The 21,822-nt window shown below is 39.5% G+C and overlaps 1 protein-coding gene across 1 annotated transcript; it reads right to left on the bottom strand.

Moving 5' to 3' along the window:
• Window positions 1-132: 132 nt before the first annotated feature.
• On the bottom strand, window positions 133-19,061 carry LOC139732001 (uncharacterized). Its single transcript, XM_071642873.1, has 8 exons — window positions 18,960-19,061; window positions 17,732-17,890; window positions 7,572-9,070; window positions 6,630-6,676; window positions 5,545-5,788; window positions 3,656-3,817; window positions 1,836-1,981; window positions 133-379 (listed from the first exon to the last, which is right to left on the bottom strand). Exons 2-8 carry the CDS (start codon window positions 17,871-17,873, stop codon window positions 133-135), a joined length of 2,487 nt encoding a protein of 828 aa, XP_071498974.1. The 5' UTR covers window positions 17,874-17,890; window positions 18,960-19,061.
• Window positions 19,062-21,822: the final 2,761 nt, after the last annotated feature.

Below are 21,822 nucleotides of genomic sequence, written 5' to 3'. Positions count from 1 at the left end.
TCTGCATTTCAACTCTACCGTACCAGGATGCTTTCATTGAAATGAAGCTGCTGCATTGTAGATTTAGGACAGTCCATCTCTTTTCAAAAATCAAAGTTCTGAACTAAAGTGAGAGCTCTGATTCACTGTCCATCACCTACCAGCTGGTATGGTTCTACCGCAAGGCTTGAAGGGCGTGGTCGCGATGGGCTGAGAGTTCCTCATCCTCCTCTTCTCCCTCTCTCTCCTTCTCTGGAGGTTTTCCTCCCAGTTGTCATACGCCGTCAGACTCTCCCGCTCCTTTTCTCTCTTCTCCCTCTGCTCGATCTCCTTCTGGAGTTTCTCGTCTCTCCTCTTCCTCCTCACCTCGTCCTTGATCTCATCATCTTTGACGGATTTCCTGTGATAGGAATAATTGGAATGTATCAAACTAGTGGTAAAACTATCCACTCCTCAGAGTGCCATATGATATGACCCTATGATTTGAATGGAACAATCAACATCATACAGGTCACAATGCAAAAAGAAATCAATGAAAATGCAGCAACACCTATTTTTTTCCTACTGACAGAATGATTATGCTTGCAAAGAAACCAGTTTCATATCTAACACAAATCAGACAGATTTATGGTTGGGATGTATAAACATTGACAATAGTGATACCCAAATCATCTAATGAACTAAGCCAACAAGATATTAATTCAGGCTTTCAAGTGGAATAATGTAAAAAAGTAGGAATGAAGTAGTCCAGAATCTCTAAAAGCAGGACATGAGAGGGAAAAAATATGACTTGAGAGAAAAAAAGGAGGAATGAATTAGGATATGTGTCCTAATACGGAAAATGCGGAAAATCAAAGTTGGGCAAGTGTTTAGGAACAATGGGAAAATGTGCTTGCCCGAATTGCAGCACCAACACTCAACTGAACCAAGTTTGCATTTGAGTGTGTAAATAAATGTATGCTGTTTATTCAAATGATTGCGTTTTGTCAAGCCCTTGACATACAAGTGATTCTCTATTATCATTTTTTACATTTTTGGACTTTCTTTTTGGGCAAGTAAAATTCATAATTCAGCAAGTGTTCTGCAACAATTTGAAAATCTGCTTGCCTGACCAGGCAAATGGTACAAAAAAAGTTATGTAGCACCGCGACATAGAAGTCAAGAAAAATAGCGAATGAACGACAGAACATTACTTTAGCACTCACATGAGCCCCATATCATCTGAAAACGAGTGTCTCAGACCATTAGCGAGTAAACTCATAGGTTTCCTGTAATAATAACTTGACCCAGATATAAATATGACAAGAATGAGAATAGAATCAGATACTACTGACTTGTCAACTGTCTCTGTTCCAGTTCCAATACTGTTTCACACTGCATGTGTTTGTGAGGATGTGTATTTACTCATGTCTGTCTCAGAGACTCCAACCCAAAGCATCTTCTGATCTGGAGATTCTCCCGCCTGAAACCCCTAGCAAACGGGAGACTCCAAGTTGATGTGTGCGAAGTTCCCAGGGTTCTAGATGCTCTCTGGTGCTATATAAGGCTTATTTTTTGCAACATACCATAGCAATAAGTAAGAAATCCTTTCGAACGGGAGAAACAGAACTAGGGCGGGAGAAATTAAATCTCAAGCGGGAGAACGGGAGATTTTGCAAAAGCGGGTTTTCGGCAGGAGATCTCCCGTCGAAAACGGGAGAGTTGGAGTCTCTGCTGTCTTTGTGTTTGAGTACCTATCAGTATGTGGGTGTGTGTGCGTTCATGTGTGTGCTTGTGTATGTCTGAGTCCTGATGTCTGTATGTGTATGTGTGTGTGTGTCTGTCTGTCTGTCCGTGTCTGTTTATGTATGTCTTACCATTTCTTATAAGCACTGCTGGCGTCATCATGTTGGCGCTCCTTCTCGTATACCGATGTCTCCTCAAGTTTCTTCTTCTCCTTCCTCTCCTTTCGATATTTCTCCACCAGTTTCTCATCCTTGTCAGCCTTCCACAACTCAAATGCCTAAAAAAAAAAATGCAAAGAGCAGAGGTAAAATCTTTCAAATGTGTTAATGGTACGACAAATTTTGCTCAACGTGTCAAGACAATTAGAAGTTGACGCGCCTGTATGTACCACAGCAGCACGGCTAGTGGTCTTATCATGCGATTGGGGAAAGTGTTTCACCACTTTGGCGAGGAGATTTTAAAGTTTGTCTCGACGAGAACTAACGTCCCCGGAGCTAGTAGACACCCGATCCTCGGAAGGGGCTTTCAATACCGTATGTGGTGCTTTTTTGGGAATTTTCTTCATCGGCTTCTTCCCTGAATCTAGAGCCTTAGCCTTACCGATGCTCACATTCTTCTGTATGTGCGCAGTACCGGCATCGCCGGAGGGAGGCGCAGGCGCTGGGGACTCTTGGGACTTCGTGGCACAGACCTCCTGTCCACGTGTAGCACGTAAAGTGAAGGATGGATCGTGCTGCTCTTTCAAGCTCATCTTTATCGAACCACAGTATACTTAAGCATTAAGGTTCGAAAGATGAGTCAAAACACTTCTTAGTTAGTTCCCGATGACCGGCGAAGAAAAATTACCTCGCCAGAAGGTAAATTCCGGCGATGAATTTATGAAAAGAAATCAAACCGTGGTGGCTGCCCTCAACCCTGTAAAAGGCAAAATATTGGGGGCAGTATCAACAAAAATTATAAGGGTTCAGATTTGTCTGTAATAAACTTCTGTACAAAAAATTCTGCAAGAGCCAAGATATGTGAAATAAAAATGCACGTGAAAGTCTACACTGTATGCATTGTATGCCAGTGGCTTTTCATAAAAATGTCATGTTGTGAAAAAGGCCACCGGTTCCAATTTGCAAAAATTTCAATCCTTGGTATAGCCAATACATAGGTGCTGTGCACAGAGTAGCATTTCAGATGCATTATGGGATATCTCAGATGACAAAATTGCCCACGGTTTTGGCTGCATATGCACTCAGGTCACATTCCACCTTTATCCAGGTTGTATTTTTTGTTGAAGATTTCTTGGGTTTTCATTATGTGCCCAGCACATTGAAGCTTACCAGTAGTGAATCATGACTGTAGTGTCCGCAAATGAACAAAACTTTGAAATTATAAACTCCTTTTTTCTAAAGTTGAATTTTAAGCAAAGAAAAAAGCAGCAATGAAAGGAAAGGAGATAAAAATTGCATTGAATCGCATGGGAACTAAGACATGCGCAAGACAACCGGGAGCAACAATGGCACAGAGGAATCCCACAGTGCATCTGTGACTGGGCTTTTTAGCATGGACAGAAGTTTTCTGCGCATTGGCGAGAATTATTTTACAGTACACAATGACAGAAGTCCCTCTGTAGTAGTTTTGAGTTCATGTCATCAAGTCTTCTGATCATACTTGACCTCTCATCCTGGAAAGGGTATGTTGCTGGAAGAAATCTGAGCTAAATATGCACATCGTCTAAACCATAAATGATCTTGAATCTAATATCAAATACCATGAATGTATTTGACCCTGGACTCACACTAAGGCAAGTATAACTCAACGAGAGAAAGTTTTCACATTAATTTGTACAGGCAAGAGATGACAGTAACACATAATTGGAATAATATATAAAACTTGCAGATACAAACAGTTTGCTTTGAGATTCTTAAACATGGTTCCATTTCTTCCATCAATTTGAACTCACCTTCTTGGCATCATACTTCTTGGACTCCTCTTCCTCTTTCTTCTCTCGCTCTTCGCGCTGCTTCCTGAGAGCTTCTTTCCTCTGCTTTGTGAGATGTGATTTCTTGGACTCCTCCCACGCCTTGAACGAAGCCATGTTATCCAGCTTCTTTTCCTCTAGCTCCTGGATAAGGGAAAAGAAAAGGAAAAGAAAAAAAACCACAACATCATTAAACACAAACAAGTATTACTGCTTCACTAGGAGCAGGTTGTAGATATACAGTGACTGAACTACACAATCTTTTATAGTCATTATACCAGTTAGGTACACCATGCAGCATCACAACAACAGCAACAACAAAATAAGGCAATGGTATCTGTCAGCAATTTTGATGGTTGACAAATTTCCTGATTTCCATCAACACCCTAACTGCAAGATCATCCACACACCCAAATGCAATGATATCTGAATGAACTTTGGCCAAAGAGTATTTTGTAGTTGAAAATTGCTGTTGGGAAATGAAAGAATACATGTCACTGAGCCTGTAATTGCTTCCTACGCTGTTTAACAAATTCATATCTCGATTATTTAGTATTGATGTAAAAAAGCTATCATACATGGAACTGCTCTGAGAGAAAAATGGCGACACATATGTAGGAATGTATACTCCAGAATCTGGCACATGGAAGAATGCCCTTGTGGTTTGCTTCATTGCCGAGATTTAGCTTCTGCAGCACTGCTATGCCATGGTTGGCTTTAGTATTCAATTGTAATACATTTCTATTACGGCGCCAGTGTTATGACCGTACAGGTCCAATATGTAAGGTCTGATATCTAATTGGTTGAAGGTAAGGTTGTGCATCTCAAGTATGATCAAGCAACAGAGCTAAGGAACATATGTGACCCGCTACAACAAAAGGATCCTAAAGTCACTGACGGGTGAGCTGAAAAAATCGAGTTTGAAGCCAGATCATCAAAATCCGTCAAAACTTTCGGATTTCTGTTTTTGACACAATTTTGTAGTCTAATGTATCTTCTATCATCTGCAGAAATTTTGAAGCTACTGTAAAAGTGGTATCTTTCGCGTACAGAAACTTTCGCGGTTTCCATCGGTGCCGACTTTTTCGCGTGTGTTTAAATTCGCGGTCGGTAATGACGGCGTTGTAACAACCCACGAGTTCAAAACATTTTCGCGTGATGTTAAATTCGCGGTTCAACCTCAAAGCGCGAAAATAAAACCACCGCGAAAGAAACCACTTATACAGTAAATGATCAAAGGAGAGGCAAGAAAATAGCATTTTTCTGGGCCATGATTTTCTGACTTTCAACAGAACAGAAACGTGTCCGAACATCTGGATTTAGCGCCGCAGCTAGACTCCGCCCCTAGCAACGAGGGAGTGATCTCATTGGTCAGTGCATGGCATCATGGTTATTGATTGGTCGTGCGTAGACCACTGGTGCTAAGCTTGAATGAACATCGCGGAGGTTGATAGGAGCGTACCTTCTATTGTCAGACGGTGAAAACCGTCTTGCTTCCCCTTGATCATGATAGCGTCGGAAGGGAAACTTTGAAGGCAGTTTTCTCGAAACGCTGTTTTCTTAAACCACTCGACATGCGCCAATCAAATCACTGATATCTCCGCAACCGAGTACTTTTATGAGTCATGTTTTATATGACATTAAAGTGGAAGAGTAAGGGAATAAGGTCATGTCATTTTCAGAAAATTGTCCTCCCACAACTTTTGGATCCTTTTGTTGCAGCGGGTCACCTATGATGTATCTCTTGGATAAGTCTAAAACTAATTTACTTGAATATTGCATCCATTCTTCACTATTTCAAATCTGAATGACATATTTCTACCTATCTGATGTACACTGGTACTATTTGATCTCAGCTGATGGTATCCTACCTTCGCCTTCTTTTTCTCCTCTTCCTTCTCCTTTTTCTTGGCCTCTCGCTTTTGTTTCTTCAGTCTCTCAGTTTTCTCCGCCCTCCACTGGGCGTAGATGGCCTCCCGCATTGTGGAGGAATCTTGCAGACCTCCGGGGGACTTGAGCGACGCCATCAGGTCTGCCGTGGAGTTCAGGCTCGAGTTGAGGGAGCCTGGTGTGGAAGACTTAGGTCTTGTCGGAGTTGGCTTGATGACATTTGACCTGAACGAATTTGGATACAGCAAATGAGATTAAACAAACTCATCATATAATGCCAGATGAGTGTTGGTGGGTAAATTTACGGTAAGTAATAGATGAAAAGAAAGAACAATCATCAAAATTAAAAGAACCCTATAAATCGGTAAAACCAAGGACAGAGTTGAACAGTTCGATGGCTAGAGAATTACTGGAGGCAAAACAATAAATTCTGTAAAATTAATGTTATAGATCAGAACCCATACTTACGACAACACTGACATACTTTTGAGAACTGCAAAAACTGGTCCTGGACAAATCATGAAGTAAAATTAAGTCTTCCTACTGTATAAAAGTTGAGCATGCCTCACATATATAGAACCATAAATGTTGCTAAAAACTGGAGTAAGACAAGTTCTAACTGTAAAGGATGATAAAAAAATAACATGAAGCTGATCAACTTTTTTTTTTCTTTTAGTGTAGGCTGTGGGGTTTGAAACTAAGAGTATGCTACAATTAGACCTCTCTTGAGACTTTTTGAAAACAAAGATCTTGAATTACGCCTTATTCAAACCTTAACAAATGCTTTGATTTGAAATTAAAGCTTTGTGGGCCAAGTATTTCACTTAACCCTTCGATGAGATGGTACATGTATGTATTTGCTGCTGAAAAAAGGCATTATTCATGGGTTGGAATACCGAACTATGAGTGCTATATTTTAAATCCTCAAATCAATGCAATGGCAATTCTAATCTAACAATGACTTGAAAAATACATTTGTAGTCCACAACTATTGATTAATTCAGAGTATTACTAAATAGGTTTTACTTCATATGGATGATTCATGGGGCAAATGATCATGATTTACTTTCTCTTCTTCTCTTCCTCATCTGATCCCTCACTCTGGTAGCCCTCCTGAAATAAAAAGAGAGACAAATGAAAAAAACAACAACAACAACAACCACCAGAAACAAAAGATCACACTTAATCTTGGTATTAAAGAGGTTCATCTCATTGGCAGATTTCTATTGGAAGCAAATTTCTTTGGTTCACAATCAGAGCTTGATTTTACCTTCATGAGCTTTTGCCTCCTGGGGGGTGTTTCATCAATGTTTGTCAGCGCTGACAAGTTGTTAGCGCTGACAATCACCATAGTAACAGTCAGTGACCAGAGCATCTCATCCAATCAAAACCTAGGATTTTGCTGAAATTGTCGGCGCTGACAAACGTTGATGAAACCCCCTCCCCTGATTTCCATAACCTTCTTCAGACTGGCAGTGACTCGCTGTAGATGGGGTGTTGGCAGTCTTACAGTCCGAAAGGGGAGTAAGATCTTGTCCGAAGATAGCAACAGATTTACAAGATAGATCAAGGACTCAGGGAGGCCATTCACAACCAGTTGGGGAGAGAGTGCTCCATGAATAGCTACATGGGGCAATAAAAATGATCTCCCACATATATTCCCATTCTCTCAGAATGCAAGACTGCCAAAACCCCATCTATGATGAATCAACACTCCTGCTATACAATGATCTTTTTCTGCAAATGATACAATGTCCCATACAAACAATGGCAAACATGCAACCATACATGCAACTAAGTAAAATACCCAAGCACCCACTGCCTACTAGGTATTTCATTAAAATTGTGTGCAATATTTGCAATGATGACCTCAACAACTAAAATGACCAAAGTTTATCAATTCTTGCAACTTGCAATATAAACTGAGTACCTTTAAAAAAGAAGAAGAAAAAAATGCTAGGTCCAGCTTTCATCCACACCACACACTAAAAATGAACTTAGCCCTTACCTTTGGTCTCCTGTTGGTAAGTTTTGGAGGCTTACTGACTTCATCACTGCCATCATCATCACTATCTCCCAGGAGTGTCCTGGACTTTTTCTTGTCTTTCTTCTTCTTCTGCGAGTCTGATGGTTTGTCATCCATGATATCCAGAAGTGACTGCTTTTGCTTGCCTTTGCTCTTGGCACCAGACCCAAGTAAGCCAACGACCCCATCATCGTCTGACTCATCATCAGAGTCTGAATTGAGACCCGGCACCAAGTTTTTCCTCGACTTGGTCTTCTTATCCTGTGTGCTCTGAGGAGCTGACTTGCTGGCATCCTTGTCTTTAGATGCATGTGGTGCCCTTGGTTTGGGCTTTGGCGGCAGCCCACTAGGTGAGGGAGACCTTCTTCTACTCTCGGCAGTTTCTTTCTTTACCTTACTTGTATTTTCTTCATCATCAGGATCTGCCAAGGCATCAAGTAGACCTCTGGGCTTTGGAGATGGAGATTTCTGCTTACGTCCAACAGGACTCACACTCTCTTTTTTATTCTGATTGAGCTTCATGGCACCGAGCCTCCTGTTGACCTTGGCTACTTGCTCGTCTTCGTCCTCAGATGAGGAAGAATCCAGCAAGCCTTTTTTCTTTCTAGCCTTTGCCACATCTTTGCCACCTTTCCCTTCAAGGAGGTCATCAAGTTCAGACCGACGCCCCCTCCCACTGCCCCTCTCTGGAGAAGGGCTGCGGTCCTTCCTGCTCTTGATTCCCAACAGGTCATCCACATCTGGTGACTTTCCTCGCTTCCCCTGTCCTTCTTGGGATCGACTGGCCTTCCTCTCTGGAGATGGGCTCCTGTTTGGCTTTGTTCTTGGCTGTGGTGCCTCTCTGACAGGCTTCTTCTTGGTGAGGCCCAATAAATCATCAAGGTCGGGAGACTTTCTCTCCGGTGAGTTGCTCCTAGATTTTGGCTTCTTACCAGGCCCAGACAAGTCCATGAGTGGAGATTTGGATCTCTGCTTGGGCTCAGGTGATCTCTTGCCACCCTGCTTTGTTCTCTCCTTCTCTGCATAGTCATCTAAGAGTGATGACTTCTTTCTCCTCTCTGGCTCCGGTGATGAAGCAATCCCGAGGAGCTTGTCAATGTCTGACTGGCCACCTTTGTTCCGCGGCCTTGGCTGAGGCCTTGGCGAGTCGTCCTCAGATCTTGGAGACGAGTCGAGTGTTCCTGACCTTAGCCTTGGACTGGGCTTTGGCAGGGATTTCCCCTTATCACTTTTCTTGTCATCACCACCCTTCAAGAGGGCCATGATAGGATCTGGTGAACCTGTAGATGTCCTTGATTTGGGGCTCTCTCTGCCAACTTGGGATCTTCCCCTAGGTGCTGGGTTTGGAAAGCCGCTGCTGGTCTGGGACAAGGATCGTGGAGACGGAGAGGGCGATGACCTTGGCTTAGCAGAGGGTGGCTCCCACTGTTTAGATGAAGTAGGTTGACTCTTCTTATTTGACGAAAACTGTGCCAGGAAGTCTGTAAGATCACAAGATGAATGGATATAATGTCAAAACTTTTGTGCAGGAGCCAATAACTACCTTTACCAGTATACTGGATTTATTGACAGTGCAATTTCCTCCTCAGGCAGGAAGTAATTATGTTACATCGATGGAGTGTTAAATATTCTGTCTATATCAATGTTAATAAACAACCAGTTTTAACTTGATTCCAAAACTGCCAGGTCCTGTTTACAAACTAGAGGACTAAACTCAGAAACTAAAATGAATCAAAATGGATGAAATGAAGTACTGACAACTCTACAGATTGCCTATTTTATACACTACCAGTAAGGCCAAGTAAAAAAAGAAAGCAGTTTCTCGTCCGGGTTTTTTGAGCAAGGCGATGAGGGAGGTCCTTACTATTTGATATCTTACTATTTTTTCGAGGATTGTCAAAATGAAAGTGATTGTGTTTCTCGTCCGGTAATTCTGAGAAAGGTAACTATTTTCTATATCCAATTTATGAAATGAAATATCACTCTGGTAGCTGTGGAATGAGAGACCAGGGGGGCATTTCATGAAGCATTTCGTCCAACAAAGTTGTCGGACAAACTTGCTCTCAGCCAATCAGTTGCAAGGATTTCAGTAGCTTGTAACATTTTGTCAGAAAAATCCGACCAAACTGCTTCATGAAATGCCCCCCAGGTCCCAAGTGTATGGCCTTTTTTACGATCAGTGGTGTAACTTTTGTACTCAGAGGGTCAAAATTTCAAACAAAATATTTTTTCATTATTCTGTTTGATTCCTGTTGGCAAGTATTCAAATTTTTGAAAAAATAACATTTCAGACCTTAAAGCTGAAGAGTTATTGGTGTAATTTAAGGAAAACCCTGGCACCTGAAGTAAATTTAAGCAAAATTTTGTTTTCATGAATTGCACCATAATGACAAAACTCTGTAGTCAAACTTCACCATGCAAAGTTTATATGGTTAACAACAATATATAGTTTGTGAATCAAAACTATTTGGGGGTTGAATATAAAGTGAATTAAAAAAAAAATACATGAGATTTATAAATTTTTGGTAAAAATACCAATTGACATGCAATTTTTAAGATTTTAACTATTTATTGGAGGGCAAGCCAGGTCAAACTCTATACTATAACAAGTCTTTAAGAAGGGCTACCTTCCTATGTAGGTTAAATGAAATTCCAATCATTTCTTTAAATCTTGGATTTTGCACACATGGATGTTTCGGAGGTGACAGTTAACATAATAGAATGTTTCGGAGGTGACATTAATATTAACACTCAGTTTTTTTAGAATAAGTGACAATAACACAAAACTTCTTCTTTTTATCAATGTTTTTAAGAATTATAACTCAAGAACAAGAAATTAACTCCTGTTTCAAGCAGATAAACCACACAGAACAAGTGTTTTTTTACACTTCATTAATTAGCATGGGCACCGGTAGTTTGCCTTCCATTTGGACGAAGGTTGTAAGCTAAATATTGTAATCTGAAGAAACATGGCATTCCATTTTCTACCTTAAATTGGGATGAGGGTGTGAGATCATTTTAGTAATGTTTCTTTGCTCTCAGAACATTTTATTCCACAACACCAGGGAAGAATCACTTCGTTTCGGAGGTGACATTTAATGTTAACATTGTGTTGAAATATTCATTTACAGTAAGAATATGACAGACATAAGCTAGATATTGTAACCTGAAGAAAATTGGCATTCCATTTTCTACTTTAAATTGAAATGAGGGTGTAAGATCATTTTAGTAATGTTTCTTTGCTCTCAGAACATTTTATTCCACAACACCAGGGAAGAATAACTTTGTTTCGGAGGAGACATTCAATGTAAACATTGTGTTCAAGTATTCATATAGTATGTCCCCCCCCCAAAAAAAAAAAAAAAAATACAATTAGACTCTTGCATTGACAGCACCCAATATGATTAAATCAGCTAAAATCTACTTTGGGGTCTTAAATTATAATATCTTAGCTCTATTTTGCAGGAAGCCCCAGTCAATTTGGTTAAGTGGTCTCAAAGAAATGTGGATTGTTATGAAGGATGTCAGGAATCTGATTCTTCCAAGTTTAGCACTTGGATGCTCTTGGAACTGCATATTAATGTGTAAACACAATATACAGAACTTGGAGGGAAGGGATTCCTGACATGCTCTACAAAAATCCTCATTTCTCTTTGACCTCTGAAGCAAATTGAATGGGGTTTTCTGTAAGGTGTGGGCAATGAGTTATAGTTTCAATCCCTCAAATTGTATTTATTGATTCACTATCTTTAAAGTTATCGTTGCGGAGGGTACCATTGTAAATTTTAGGTGGGGATATACAATTTGTAGGTTATGAATGCCAAAAGCAAAAATTCTTATTTGACTTGTATTATGTTTTTGTTTGCACATAGTATTAGAAATAAATTAATTCAAGGATGTTCATTAATTTTTCATCATTCTTGATAGCCACCATACAAATGTTATAATACTGGTGAAAGGTGTTTGGTTCATCTGGGATAAATTTTCTATATACCAGATTCATTTAAACTGTTGACATTACTAAAATATATTTTATGTATCTTTCTGAATTGCTTGAAAATTACCAGCAAATCATATATATTAGTCACTTTTGAGAGTAAAAAGTATAAGATAAGAAAAAATCATTTTATTGTTTTGGAGGTGACACAACACAGAGACAACCCAACTTCTCAGGTGTTACAATGTACATTTTGTAACTAATATATTGTGAACATTCATGTCTTTCCTCATGGCTTTAATTTTCAAATATAAGCTCTTTCTTTCAGTTCTTACTTGTTATTTTGTTTAGTTATTCTCTTTCATGATAGTGGATACCAGCTTATATTTTGTTTTAGATTGTAATTCATACTAATCTTTAGCAAGTTTTTACAGTTTGGTTAAGACAACAGTTTGTGTTTCCCAGCTGAAGAGAGCAGCATAATGCTTTTGTGTGAACTTATGGGGAAAATTTTTTTGTTCAGTAATTTTACCCATCAACTTCACAGAAGGTCCCAGACACAAACTGGTCTCAAATAACCCCATAATGGACCGAAAAAGGACAAGTTCACCTCAATAGACACGAGGGTTGAGTAAATACAGCAATATTAGTAAAACACATCAGTGAGAGTTTGAGGAAAATAAGGCAATCCGTTCCAGAGTTATGAATTTTTGAAGTTTCTGCTCAGTCAAAGCTGAATGAGAAGACTTCTATAGTTTGTGATGTCACACGTGTACAAGGATATAGAGAAAGTATCAAGAAAATTCAACATATTTTCACTTTTCTTGCATAACAAAAGAACACTTGACTTCTCTCTTTTGGAAGGCAGGGTGAATGATATTGCCCTAACATACCTCAGTAGTAAGTTGAAGAAATGTGCACTTTTTTCAAAAAGTAAAGTTTTGTGAAATTCACTTATATTTTCTTTATATCGTTGTATGCATGTGACATCATACACTGTCGTAGTCGTCTCATCCAGCAGTGATTGCATAGATACTTAAAAAAACAACATAACTTTTGAATGGATTGTCCAATTTCCCAAACTTTCAATGATGTGTTCTACTAATGTTGTTGCATTCACTCAATCCACATGTATATGAAGGTGGACTTGTCCTTTAAGAAACCATTTTCTTTTCCTTGAAATTCCAGTACTTAAAGCCAAATTCTAAGATAAAACATAATAACAAAACAAGGTAAACACGTCATCAAAATTATATTGAGATAGAACTACAAATCTTGTTTTTGGATCTTTCCCTTTCCAGTCCTGGGGACTTGTTCCTCTGTTCACTTTAGTTGTCAAATAACTTCAATAATCTCAAAAAAATACAATGTCATAAACAGTTGGTTCAACTTGGAAAATGTAACAATTATTGTCATACCTAAAAAAAAAAAAATCACATAATTTTGTTTATGATTACCACGTTGTACATGGAAAAACAACAACTAAGAATTCAAGAACAAGTTGTGCACCAGCTATAGGCATGTGGCCTTTTTGTGGAGATTGATTATTTTATGATTTTTTTTTTAAGATTGTGGACTAGGGCATGCATGAACTGCCACATGTATCACTTTGGTATCAAGGGAATTCTGGTGAGCTAGGTATACAAAAGTCACTTCTATTGTGATGATTTTGTAGATATTAAATGTATTTGAAAATGTTAATAGATAGTGAAAAGGAACTGAAGTCTTGCCTTTCACTATCACATAACAATATGGTGTTAACAAACAATGTCACCTCCGAAACACAAGAAAAAGCAACCTACATGGAAAGCTGTGATTGGTAAATCTTCAGAACTAAATTGCTTAAATTGGAAATCAAGCTTCTAAGATGAAAGCATCTATATGTTTACTTAACTAAAGCAGGAGAATTGATCTTGATTACAATATTATATATACAACAGATGGGTGTGTTTTGTGCATTCTCTTTGTTAAAAAAGTGAAAAAATTTAAATTTGCCGTAAAACGTACAGTATAGTAACAAAAATAAGAGTGAGAGTGTGTTAGTTGATTTCTCCACTTTGAGACTTATGTTACTAAAATAAATGAAACCATTGGTGTACATGATATGGTTTCTCTTCAATAGAAATGAACAAAAACTCTTGTTAACAGTGTTTTGTCACCTCCGAAACAGTAATTCTTAGTTTTTATGAGATCTTTTATTAATCTCTAGAAAATTCTCACTTCCTGTTGCCATATTACTATTTCCATCCAAAAGAGATTCCTGCCAATTGGACAGAATCAAACAAAATTGCTTTGTCTTCGAGAAATTATCAAATATAATACGCTTGTTGTTTCGGAGGTGACGATTGTTTCGGAGGTGACAAGTGTTAACGGAAAATTGTAAATTGCTCCGAAATGAAAACAACAGGCTATATTTCTACTACCTTCCTTCAGAGATAATGTGAGGGGATATGTTACATTTTTGTAAATGTAATGTATAACTGATGTCAAGAATAAAAAAATCAAATACATAAATCTGTTGTCTCGGAGGTGACAGAAAAGTTAACGGAAAAGTTGCATAAATTTATAAACACTCACCAAAAAATGATAAGCTATTTGAATCAAATAATCTTTGGATCGAAGTTCAGTCAGATTGATTACTATTCTGTTTTGATGGAAATTAGCAAAGTTGGATTTTATAATTGTGAGCAAGAGCTAACTCAAAAGAGGGGTTAATTGTTAACGGAAAATGTCACCTCCGAAACATAAAGTTTGGACAATTTCAGTCTGTAAAGAAGACAAAGCAGAACCTGGTTAACATAATAGTTCTTAATGTTGGATACCTGTCTATCACCACCACAACAAAAATAATGAAAAGGAATGAACAATTTAATATGCTAGGTCTGACAAAAAAAAACCATGTCAGAGTGCATACACCAAAAGTGTTGGATTTCAAGCATGTAAGTGCATGCCACATCTGAAAGAAAAAGAGAGGAAAGTTCATTAAGGTACCCAAGGTAGACACTGTGGGTGGTAAGTTTATGAGAAAAAATAATGCATATCTGTCAGAGTATAAGAAAGTTATACTCCAATTAGTGCCAAAACCGTGTTTTACACCACTGATTGTAAAAATGGCCGTATGTTTTGCCTGCACTCTGTGCATTTTCAAACAAATAGATGTACCATACTTGAAATGAAACTTCATGCATGCAGAAATACATTTGCTTTTTCTTTCCACTACAGATGTCAAGGGAAAATGACCATCTTAATACTGGTATTTAGTGTTGTAATGGCATTTCTGATACCAGTGTACTTGCAATTCTGATGTATTGTGCTATTAATTGAAACAGGTATAAAACATGTCTTTCAACAAACGTACGACTGAAATAAATTGCATGATATTCAAAACACTGCTTTATTTATTATTGGCCGTGTTTGTGACTTTTTGTGTCCACACAGCTGATGTATATGCATTTCTTCACAGTACAATTGTAGCACATTCAACTGGAAATTGGCTTGTACAATTGCAGATGGATGTCAATACTGATTTATGGCATTATAGCATTAACATTTAAAGATGTTTCTTCATGTTCTAAAAAGACATTTGATAATCACTCATCATTTGGATGATGATTGTACAGTGGAAACTCGATATAACGAGATGGTCGGGACCGAGTCGTTTTCCTCGTTATTATAGCCGATATCTCGTTATATCAGTAAGCATAAAAGAAGGCATAACATAGAGACATTAATTTGCACACGTGGGACTACCCATCATCTTTCAATCAATACTGATAACTTGGTAATGTGTGTGAGGTAATTACTCACCTTTATGGGTAAGAAGATGTTTTTCGCCAATGAAATCCGATATCAAGAATGTTTTTCTTATTAATTGTAGAACAGATGTTTGAATTTGTAAATCTACATAGCTTGCGATTGTGTGAAGATCGTCTGTGGATTGGTATTGTGGTTATGGTATGGGTGTTGTGTGTGGAAAGCTTGAATATGGTCTGCACAATGCTGTGTGTGTGTGTGTGTGACACATTCTGTATGTACATTATGACTGCATGTGTGTGTGTGTGTGTGTGTGTAGATGGGGAATTCCCTACGTAGAAAGCCAATCACAGCATCAGATTGCCTCACACTTGCTAAACGTCATGATGATGTCATGTATACGGCCGTCCCACCACATTTTCTGCATGTATCAGTGCGCGCGCACACACACACACACATACACGTACAAGGTACAATATGCGGTGCTAGCTGTAGAGTGAACTGAAGAAAATGTGTGTGTGTACAAGACAGTTTTTGGCGCATCGAGCTTTACAATCTCGGACCGTGATAGCACAGGCGAAGTTACTAGTAAGCTTTACCCGAAGACATTTTGCTTTACCTCGCTATATCAGGTTTGATTGGCTATGTTTTTCTTTGTTTGGAAATCACAAAATTTATCTCGTTATAGCAGTTATTTCGTTATAGCCGATCTCGCTATAAGAGTAGCATTTTACATGGACTTGTGTGGAAGGAAATTTGGGACCGGGAAAATTTCCTCGGAATAACCGATATCTCGTTATAGCAGTGTTCGTTATACCGAGCTTCCCCTGCCCTGTATACCACACTACAGATGTTACGACTCACGGCCGTGTCCGTGAATTTACGTCGTAAAGAAAAGTATCCCGCAGAAATACGAGACAAAGTAGAATCCGTGGAAAAGTTATTTATTTTGTAACTACACCCATTTAATAATTCTACATTTGCTGGAAAAGCGCATTCATTTTCTCTTCAAAATAGAACAATACATTGCCATCAGATGCAACGTTACAGAGCAGAGTGTACGGGCCTCTACACATTCGAATGTATTCATGCGTGCGTGCAGACAGCTGACAGACGTACCAGGGGATGGGGACCCTGGAAAAACTTGACAGCTACAGACACGCACACTTTGCATTTATATACGGTGCGGCACGGCCACTGCGCTGGCACCGTACCTTCCGACACTGCATACACATGCACATAGGTCACAATGACATGAAAATGTATACAAACTCGATACAATCCTCACAAGCATTTGTACAGTACAATTCATCCGCTTAAAATATGAGAAACGGGGAAAAATACGAACAATGCGAGGCGAAATATGCGTGGAATATCAGCGATTGTTCGCAAAAATGTTGCCGCTATCGCGTTCACGACGTATATACCGAGTGCGCTGTACATCACAGCCCAGGCCCGCCCAGGCCCATCCAACTACAGTTCGACTGCTTTGTGGTCATTCCTTCTTGCCGAGCTCGCAGTGTGAAATGCATGCGTTATTACATACGCACTACAGAAGCTACAGCGCCAGCTGTACTACAGCTAAGTAGAGGACGCAAGGCGTACCTTAGAAATGAGACATCACGATTGGTAGGTGAATTGTCTTTTTTTTTTTTCGGCGGCCGAAAAAATAGTAAATATCAAAAAAGCTGATGCGGCAACTGAAAATCGATGCGGGCGGGGAGCGGGCTGGGACGAGAATTATGAATTTCTTGGTATTTTCAGCGCCATTTTGAAAATAGTAAATAGTAAAAAAATCGATGCGCGCGAGGACGAGAAACTGGTTTCTTTTTTTACTTGGCCTAATACTGCACTTGTAGCATCTTTGATGCTGTCTAAAATGCTTGTAGTTACCTCACCAAAGAGGCAGACTCTGCATTATTCAACCTATCAGTATGCACAATGTCTGACACGTGGGGCAGAATTGTACATTTCACAAGAGCTACTCAGGGTGCCTCATCAGCTTGCATGTGTAGGCTATCAGATATGAACATGCACCAGATATTTCATATGATCACTGCACAGAATCCATCTGACAACATATCCTAGGTTTGCTGCTTATGTCTTATTCTCTTCAAAAGAAGCAGAGAGCATCTCTTTTTTCTTCCTCATTTGTGGAAAGTTCTTTCTTCGTCTGATATCAAACTTGATCAGAACAAAAGTACAAAGATATGAATTTGATAATAACATCATCCCCTAATCCTTCAAGATCATCATCTACTTTTACACTTTGTACTTTTTGGAGTTTTTCATACTTGTTTTGTTTTGTTTTGTTTTTAGAGAGAGAGAGAGAGAGAGAGAGAGAGAGAGAGAGAGGCTACATCTTCAAATCCATGATATGGCACCTGTTTTCTCTATCTTATAAGTATCATTTTTGGAAAATCACACGGAATATGAATTTGATATCAATTACCATCATCCCCCAGTCCTCCAAGATCATCGTCATCGCTGTCTTCAGATGATGACGTGAATCCTGTGCTCAGGCCACGCCTCTTTCTGTCCTTCAGTTTGGAGGTCAGTTCCTCTTGAAAGGATGGATTGCGCTTTACTGCCATTCTAGAGTGGTGTCAATCTGTCAGTCAAACAGAAAAGTGTCACTAATTATGCCATGGGGTGATAACTCATGATCTTGAGTATTGTAGTGAAGGTGGTATGCACGGCATTATATGCATAAAATTCAAATTTGGTGTCTGATCATTGGCCCTACCTTTCAGGTAATGTATGGTAAGGGTACTACGTATCAGCAGGGTAAATGTACATTAACATCGGCACCCTGCGTATCATCATAGCTACACTGAATTGACTGCCAGCGCATGCGCACACATCACATGCGCACAAACCCAAATCCATTGACTGGATAAGATGTCTGTGTGCGCATGTGCTGGCCGTCAATTCAGTGTAGTTCTCCCAGGTTCCTCTGGATCGAGTCACATTAAGTCATCAATTTGAATGGCCTGACCAGACACTGTTACTATACTAAGCTATGCGAATCTACGTACAGCGACTGGGCTGTGTATAGTTACAATTTGAACAGAAAGGGACTATTGGCAGAACTATAGTTGCACGAACCCTGTTGTCAATACTTCAACTTCACTGGTAAGTCTTCAAATTGAAGAAACTTTTAGATTTTAAGTTGATATTTGTCCGCTACACTCATCTGTGTTTAGCTGTCATGATCCTGAATGCTACAGTGCGCAGCCCCATTACGCTATGCGTATGGGGCTGCTGGCCATAGTTGCTGCAGAGCCAGGGCCGGAGGGGAAGGGGATGAGGGGGAGGGGGGACACCCTTTCCTTGGGCTTGACTCAAAACAAAGCAAACAAACAAATAAACACCCCTCCCCCTCAAAAAAAAAAATGATGAGACAAATAATACCGCAAAAAGTGCGTTCAGGTCACTAACAACGTTACATAGAAATCAATTCAGGGAGAGAATAAACAATGGGCCTGGCGTTATGACTTTTACTGTGGGTCGTATAAGCGCAGGCAAGGAGCGCCCGGGATTACGGGCCACCGGACGTAGCGGACGAGATTGCATACCGCGCCGCCGTTACCGTTCGGCGTTTGCATGCATTCGGACTTATGATTACACACGTATTGCTTTAAGTAAAGTGTGTATGCTTCCCTACCACCCTCACTCACCGCGGACGATTTATGACGAAAGTCTGGTAGGTATGGCTGATAATTTCCCGTCCGTACCTATCCCACCTCTAGCTGGGAGAAGCTGTTTTGACGAAAGTGTTCTCCGTGTCGAAATAAACGTGTAGACTACACAAAAAGCACAGGTAGGTCTACAATATTTCCACTGTCGTTGTGGAACTCGCTATGCAGTGGTTTTAAGTTGTATACACTGGCAACGATCAATGAACCGACGTTGCGAGCTACGCGTCGTGCTATTGGTCCATTGCCTCTGGGTAGTCATCTATTTGTTTGATAATTGTCACCAATCACAATCCATGACTTAAGCAGTAATTGTGGAACGCTCATGATTGCGTGAGTCAACTGGCCGTTCCTCGAGTCAATAAATTGAAAAATAACAGGGGTTGACTCATTCATTCATTCATTCATTCATTGAACAACATGTGCATCGTTTATTATTGTTTATCAAATTCATATTGACCCAGCATCGGCTTCCAAAACAGATTACTAGCACTTAGATTGCAAGTCCTATGAAGATAATGAGCTCGTAGTCGTATAATCATATCAGGGAGCTTATTACAGCCATAAAAAAACAATTTTGCTCACATTGGATGGTGGCATATCGAGTTGGGGAAAACATTCGTTGTTCTTATTCTGATGTTCTAAAAAGACGTGAAAAGGGAAGAAATTGATTTAACATGATATGTTAGGTATACACTACCTGGTAGCTTCACTATCTGTGCTGTAAACGGCTGCAAGTCTAAGCTCAATGATAACTGGAAACAGAAACATAACAAATTTAATCCAGATTGCATAAACTGACCACCCCGTGGATACATCACATGGAACTCCTCAGGATTGGATTCTTGAATGGCCCTCAACAAGCCTTTGACTTACTGGGCGTGCAGGTAATAATCAATTTTGACAGTTTCATTTTAGTAAATATCATAACACAGAATTATGTTGAAAAAGCAGCGCTGTCCTATAAAAGCAGGGATGTCATGTGCAAAAGCAAATAAAAGCCAGTTTAGTTACCCATGCACAGCAGAGTTCCAAATTAAGTTATTCAAATGGTTTGCTGCTGCTCAGACAAATAAATTCTAGAAAAGCACAGGGAATAGATTATCTTTTGTCGGGATCAAGCCTTGATTGCACTGAACAAAGCAATTGTTTCGTTGAAAATTTGTCTTGTGCCATTCTGAATTTAAGGAGAGTTTTACAATACAAATGAGATCTCCTTGAATCATAGGTGTAATGGCATGTGAGGTTTAAGCGGAAAGTCTTAAAAAAAAATTGACACAGAGTACATAATTGATCTACATAGCCCGACCGGAGAAATCATGTATAGAACTTAATAGTAAATGGAGGGCAAGTAGGCCTATTTTTGTTTCTTATAAGAATAAACGGTTGTCAAACATTTGTAGCTTAAACAATAAATAGTGTAATTCCGACAGCACAAATTAGTTTAAATTTTCCATATTTGGGAATTGTAGGAATATTTTACCAAAACTTTGTGACATCTAGCTTTTGAAAAGCTCTATTTAGTGGAGTTTCCTCATACTTTCACTGCTGCCGGTGTTTCAATGAATCTTCCTGTCTCTACTGAATCCACATAATTATGATATTTGCAGGTTTCTCTTATCATTCTCATTTGAAATAGCCGGTTTTCATCGGTCGGAGATCAAGTGAAAATGAACACTCCATCACAAGTTCGGACAAAAAGATTCAATCAGCGGGCATTTGATAGATCAACATCCTAGAGAAGCTTCATTCATTCCTGCCTTCCTTCCTTCCTTCCTTCCTTCAGCCTTCCTTCATTCATTCTTTCTTTCATTCATTCATTCATTCAATCATACATACATACATTCATTCATTCATTCATTCATTCACTCATTCATTCATTCATTCATTCATTCATTCATTCATTCACTCATTCATTCATTCATTCATTCATTCATTCATTCATCTATTTATCTATTTATCTATCTATTAATTTCCATCTCCAAGAAAGCATGCCATGAACATACAATTTTTTTCAAAAGATATCAATGCATATATCGATATTACAAATTACAAAAGGTGAAATGAATGGTGAGGGCTGGGGGGGGGGGGCACCGCAAAGAGAATGGAATCCACCCAGCACCCACCCCTTGTTGACCCAGGTTGTGACGTGTGTAGACAAGCGTTGTGTGTATGTGGCGTATACCTGCTGTAAACGGGCACAACGTCGACTTGATTGTGTACATGGTGTGCGTGGTGGTGTGTGCGCTGGTGGTATGCTGTGCCCGCGTGTCACATGCACACCTCGTACTACTACTACTAGTAGCGCTAGCGTAGTGTGGATATTGCCGAAAAGCAGGTAATTTCTGAGATGTAAATCTTCGATTTTGTAACGTATTCGAGCTGTTGCACCTAAAAATACTTATCCCTAGCAGAGTAAGTGGCATTCGTATCGAGAAACTGACTCCAGCGAGGGGTATTCCAACTCATAATCATATCGCTGGTCATTCTGTGAACGGTGCTTCGATCTCGCCAAGCCCCTATCGGGCCGGCTGGTGAATCGATGGGCTTGCGCTGTGCGCTGTCCGTCTTGCAGTCTCGGACTAACTAGCATCTTCTCTTTCATTCATTATGAAGGCTGTACCCTTTCTGCAGTTTCACTCTGTCTGTCAACCTACCTCAACAGTTCTTAGTGATTGTCGAGTTTTAGTGTAGTTCAGCCAAGTGCAATACAAGCAAGAATGCGTGATTTTGTTGTTTACTTTACTAAGAATCTGACCTTTACTTTAAGTCTTTTTTATGTAAGATTGTAACACTACCACGGCTTGTTTGATCGGGGCTAGACAGAAAGATCCGTCTGTCCGGA

The sequence above is a fragment of the Diadema antillarum genome, unplaced genomic scaffold (genome assembly GCF_040938485.1).
Source record: "Diadema antillarum isolate AM-2024a unplaced genomic scaffold, OU_Dant_1.0 seq00000392_RagTag, whole genome shotgun sequence".
Lineage (NCBI taxonomy): Eukaryota > Metazoa > Echinodermata > Echinoidea > Diadematoida > Diadematidae > Diadema > Diadema antillarum.
The sequence above is the reverse complement of the archived record's forward strand: the minus strand, read 5'-3'. Positions and strand labels throughout refer to the sequence as shown.

Coding starts and splice junctions, on each gene's coding strand:
- LOC139732001 (XM_071642873.1), bottom strand. CDS start 17,873: ATGGCAGTAAAGCGCAATCCATCCTTTCAAGAGGAACTGACCTCCAAA. Junction 9,071..17,731: donor TGGAGGACTGGGGGATGATG/GTAATTGATATC, acceptor GTGATCTTACAG/ACTTCCTGGCACAGTTTTCG. Junction 3,818..5,544: donor AGGAGAAAAAGAAGGCGAAG/GTAGGATACCAT, acceptor TCCCTTATCCAG/GAGCTAGAGGAAAAGAAGCT.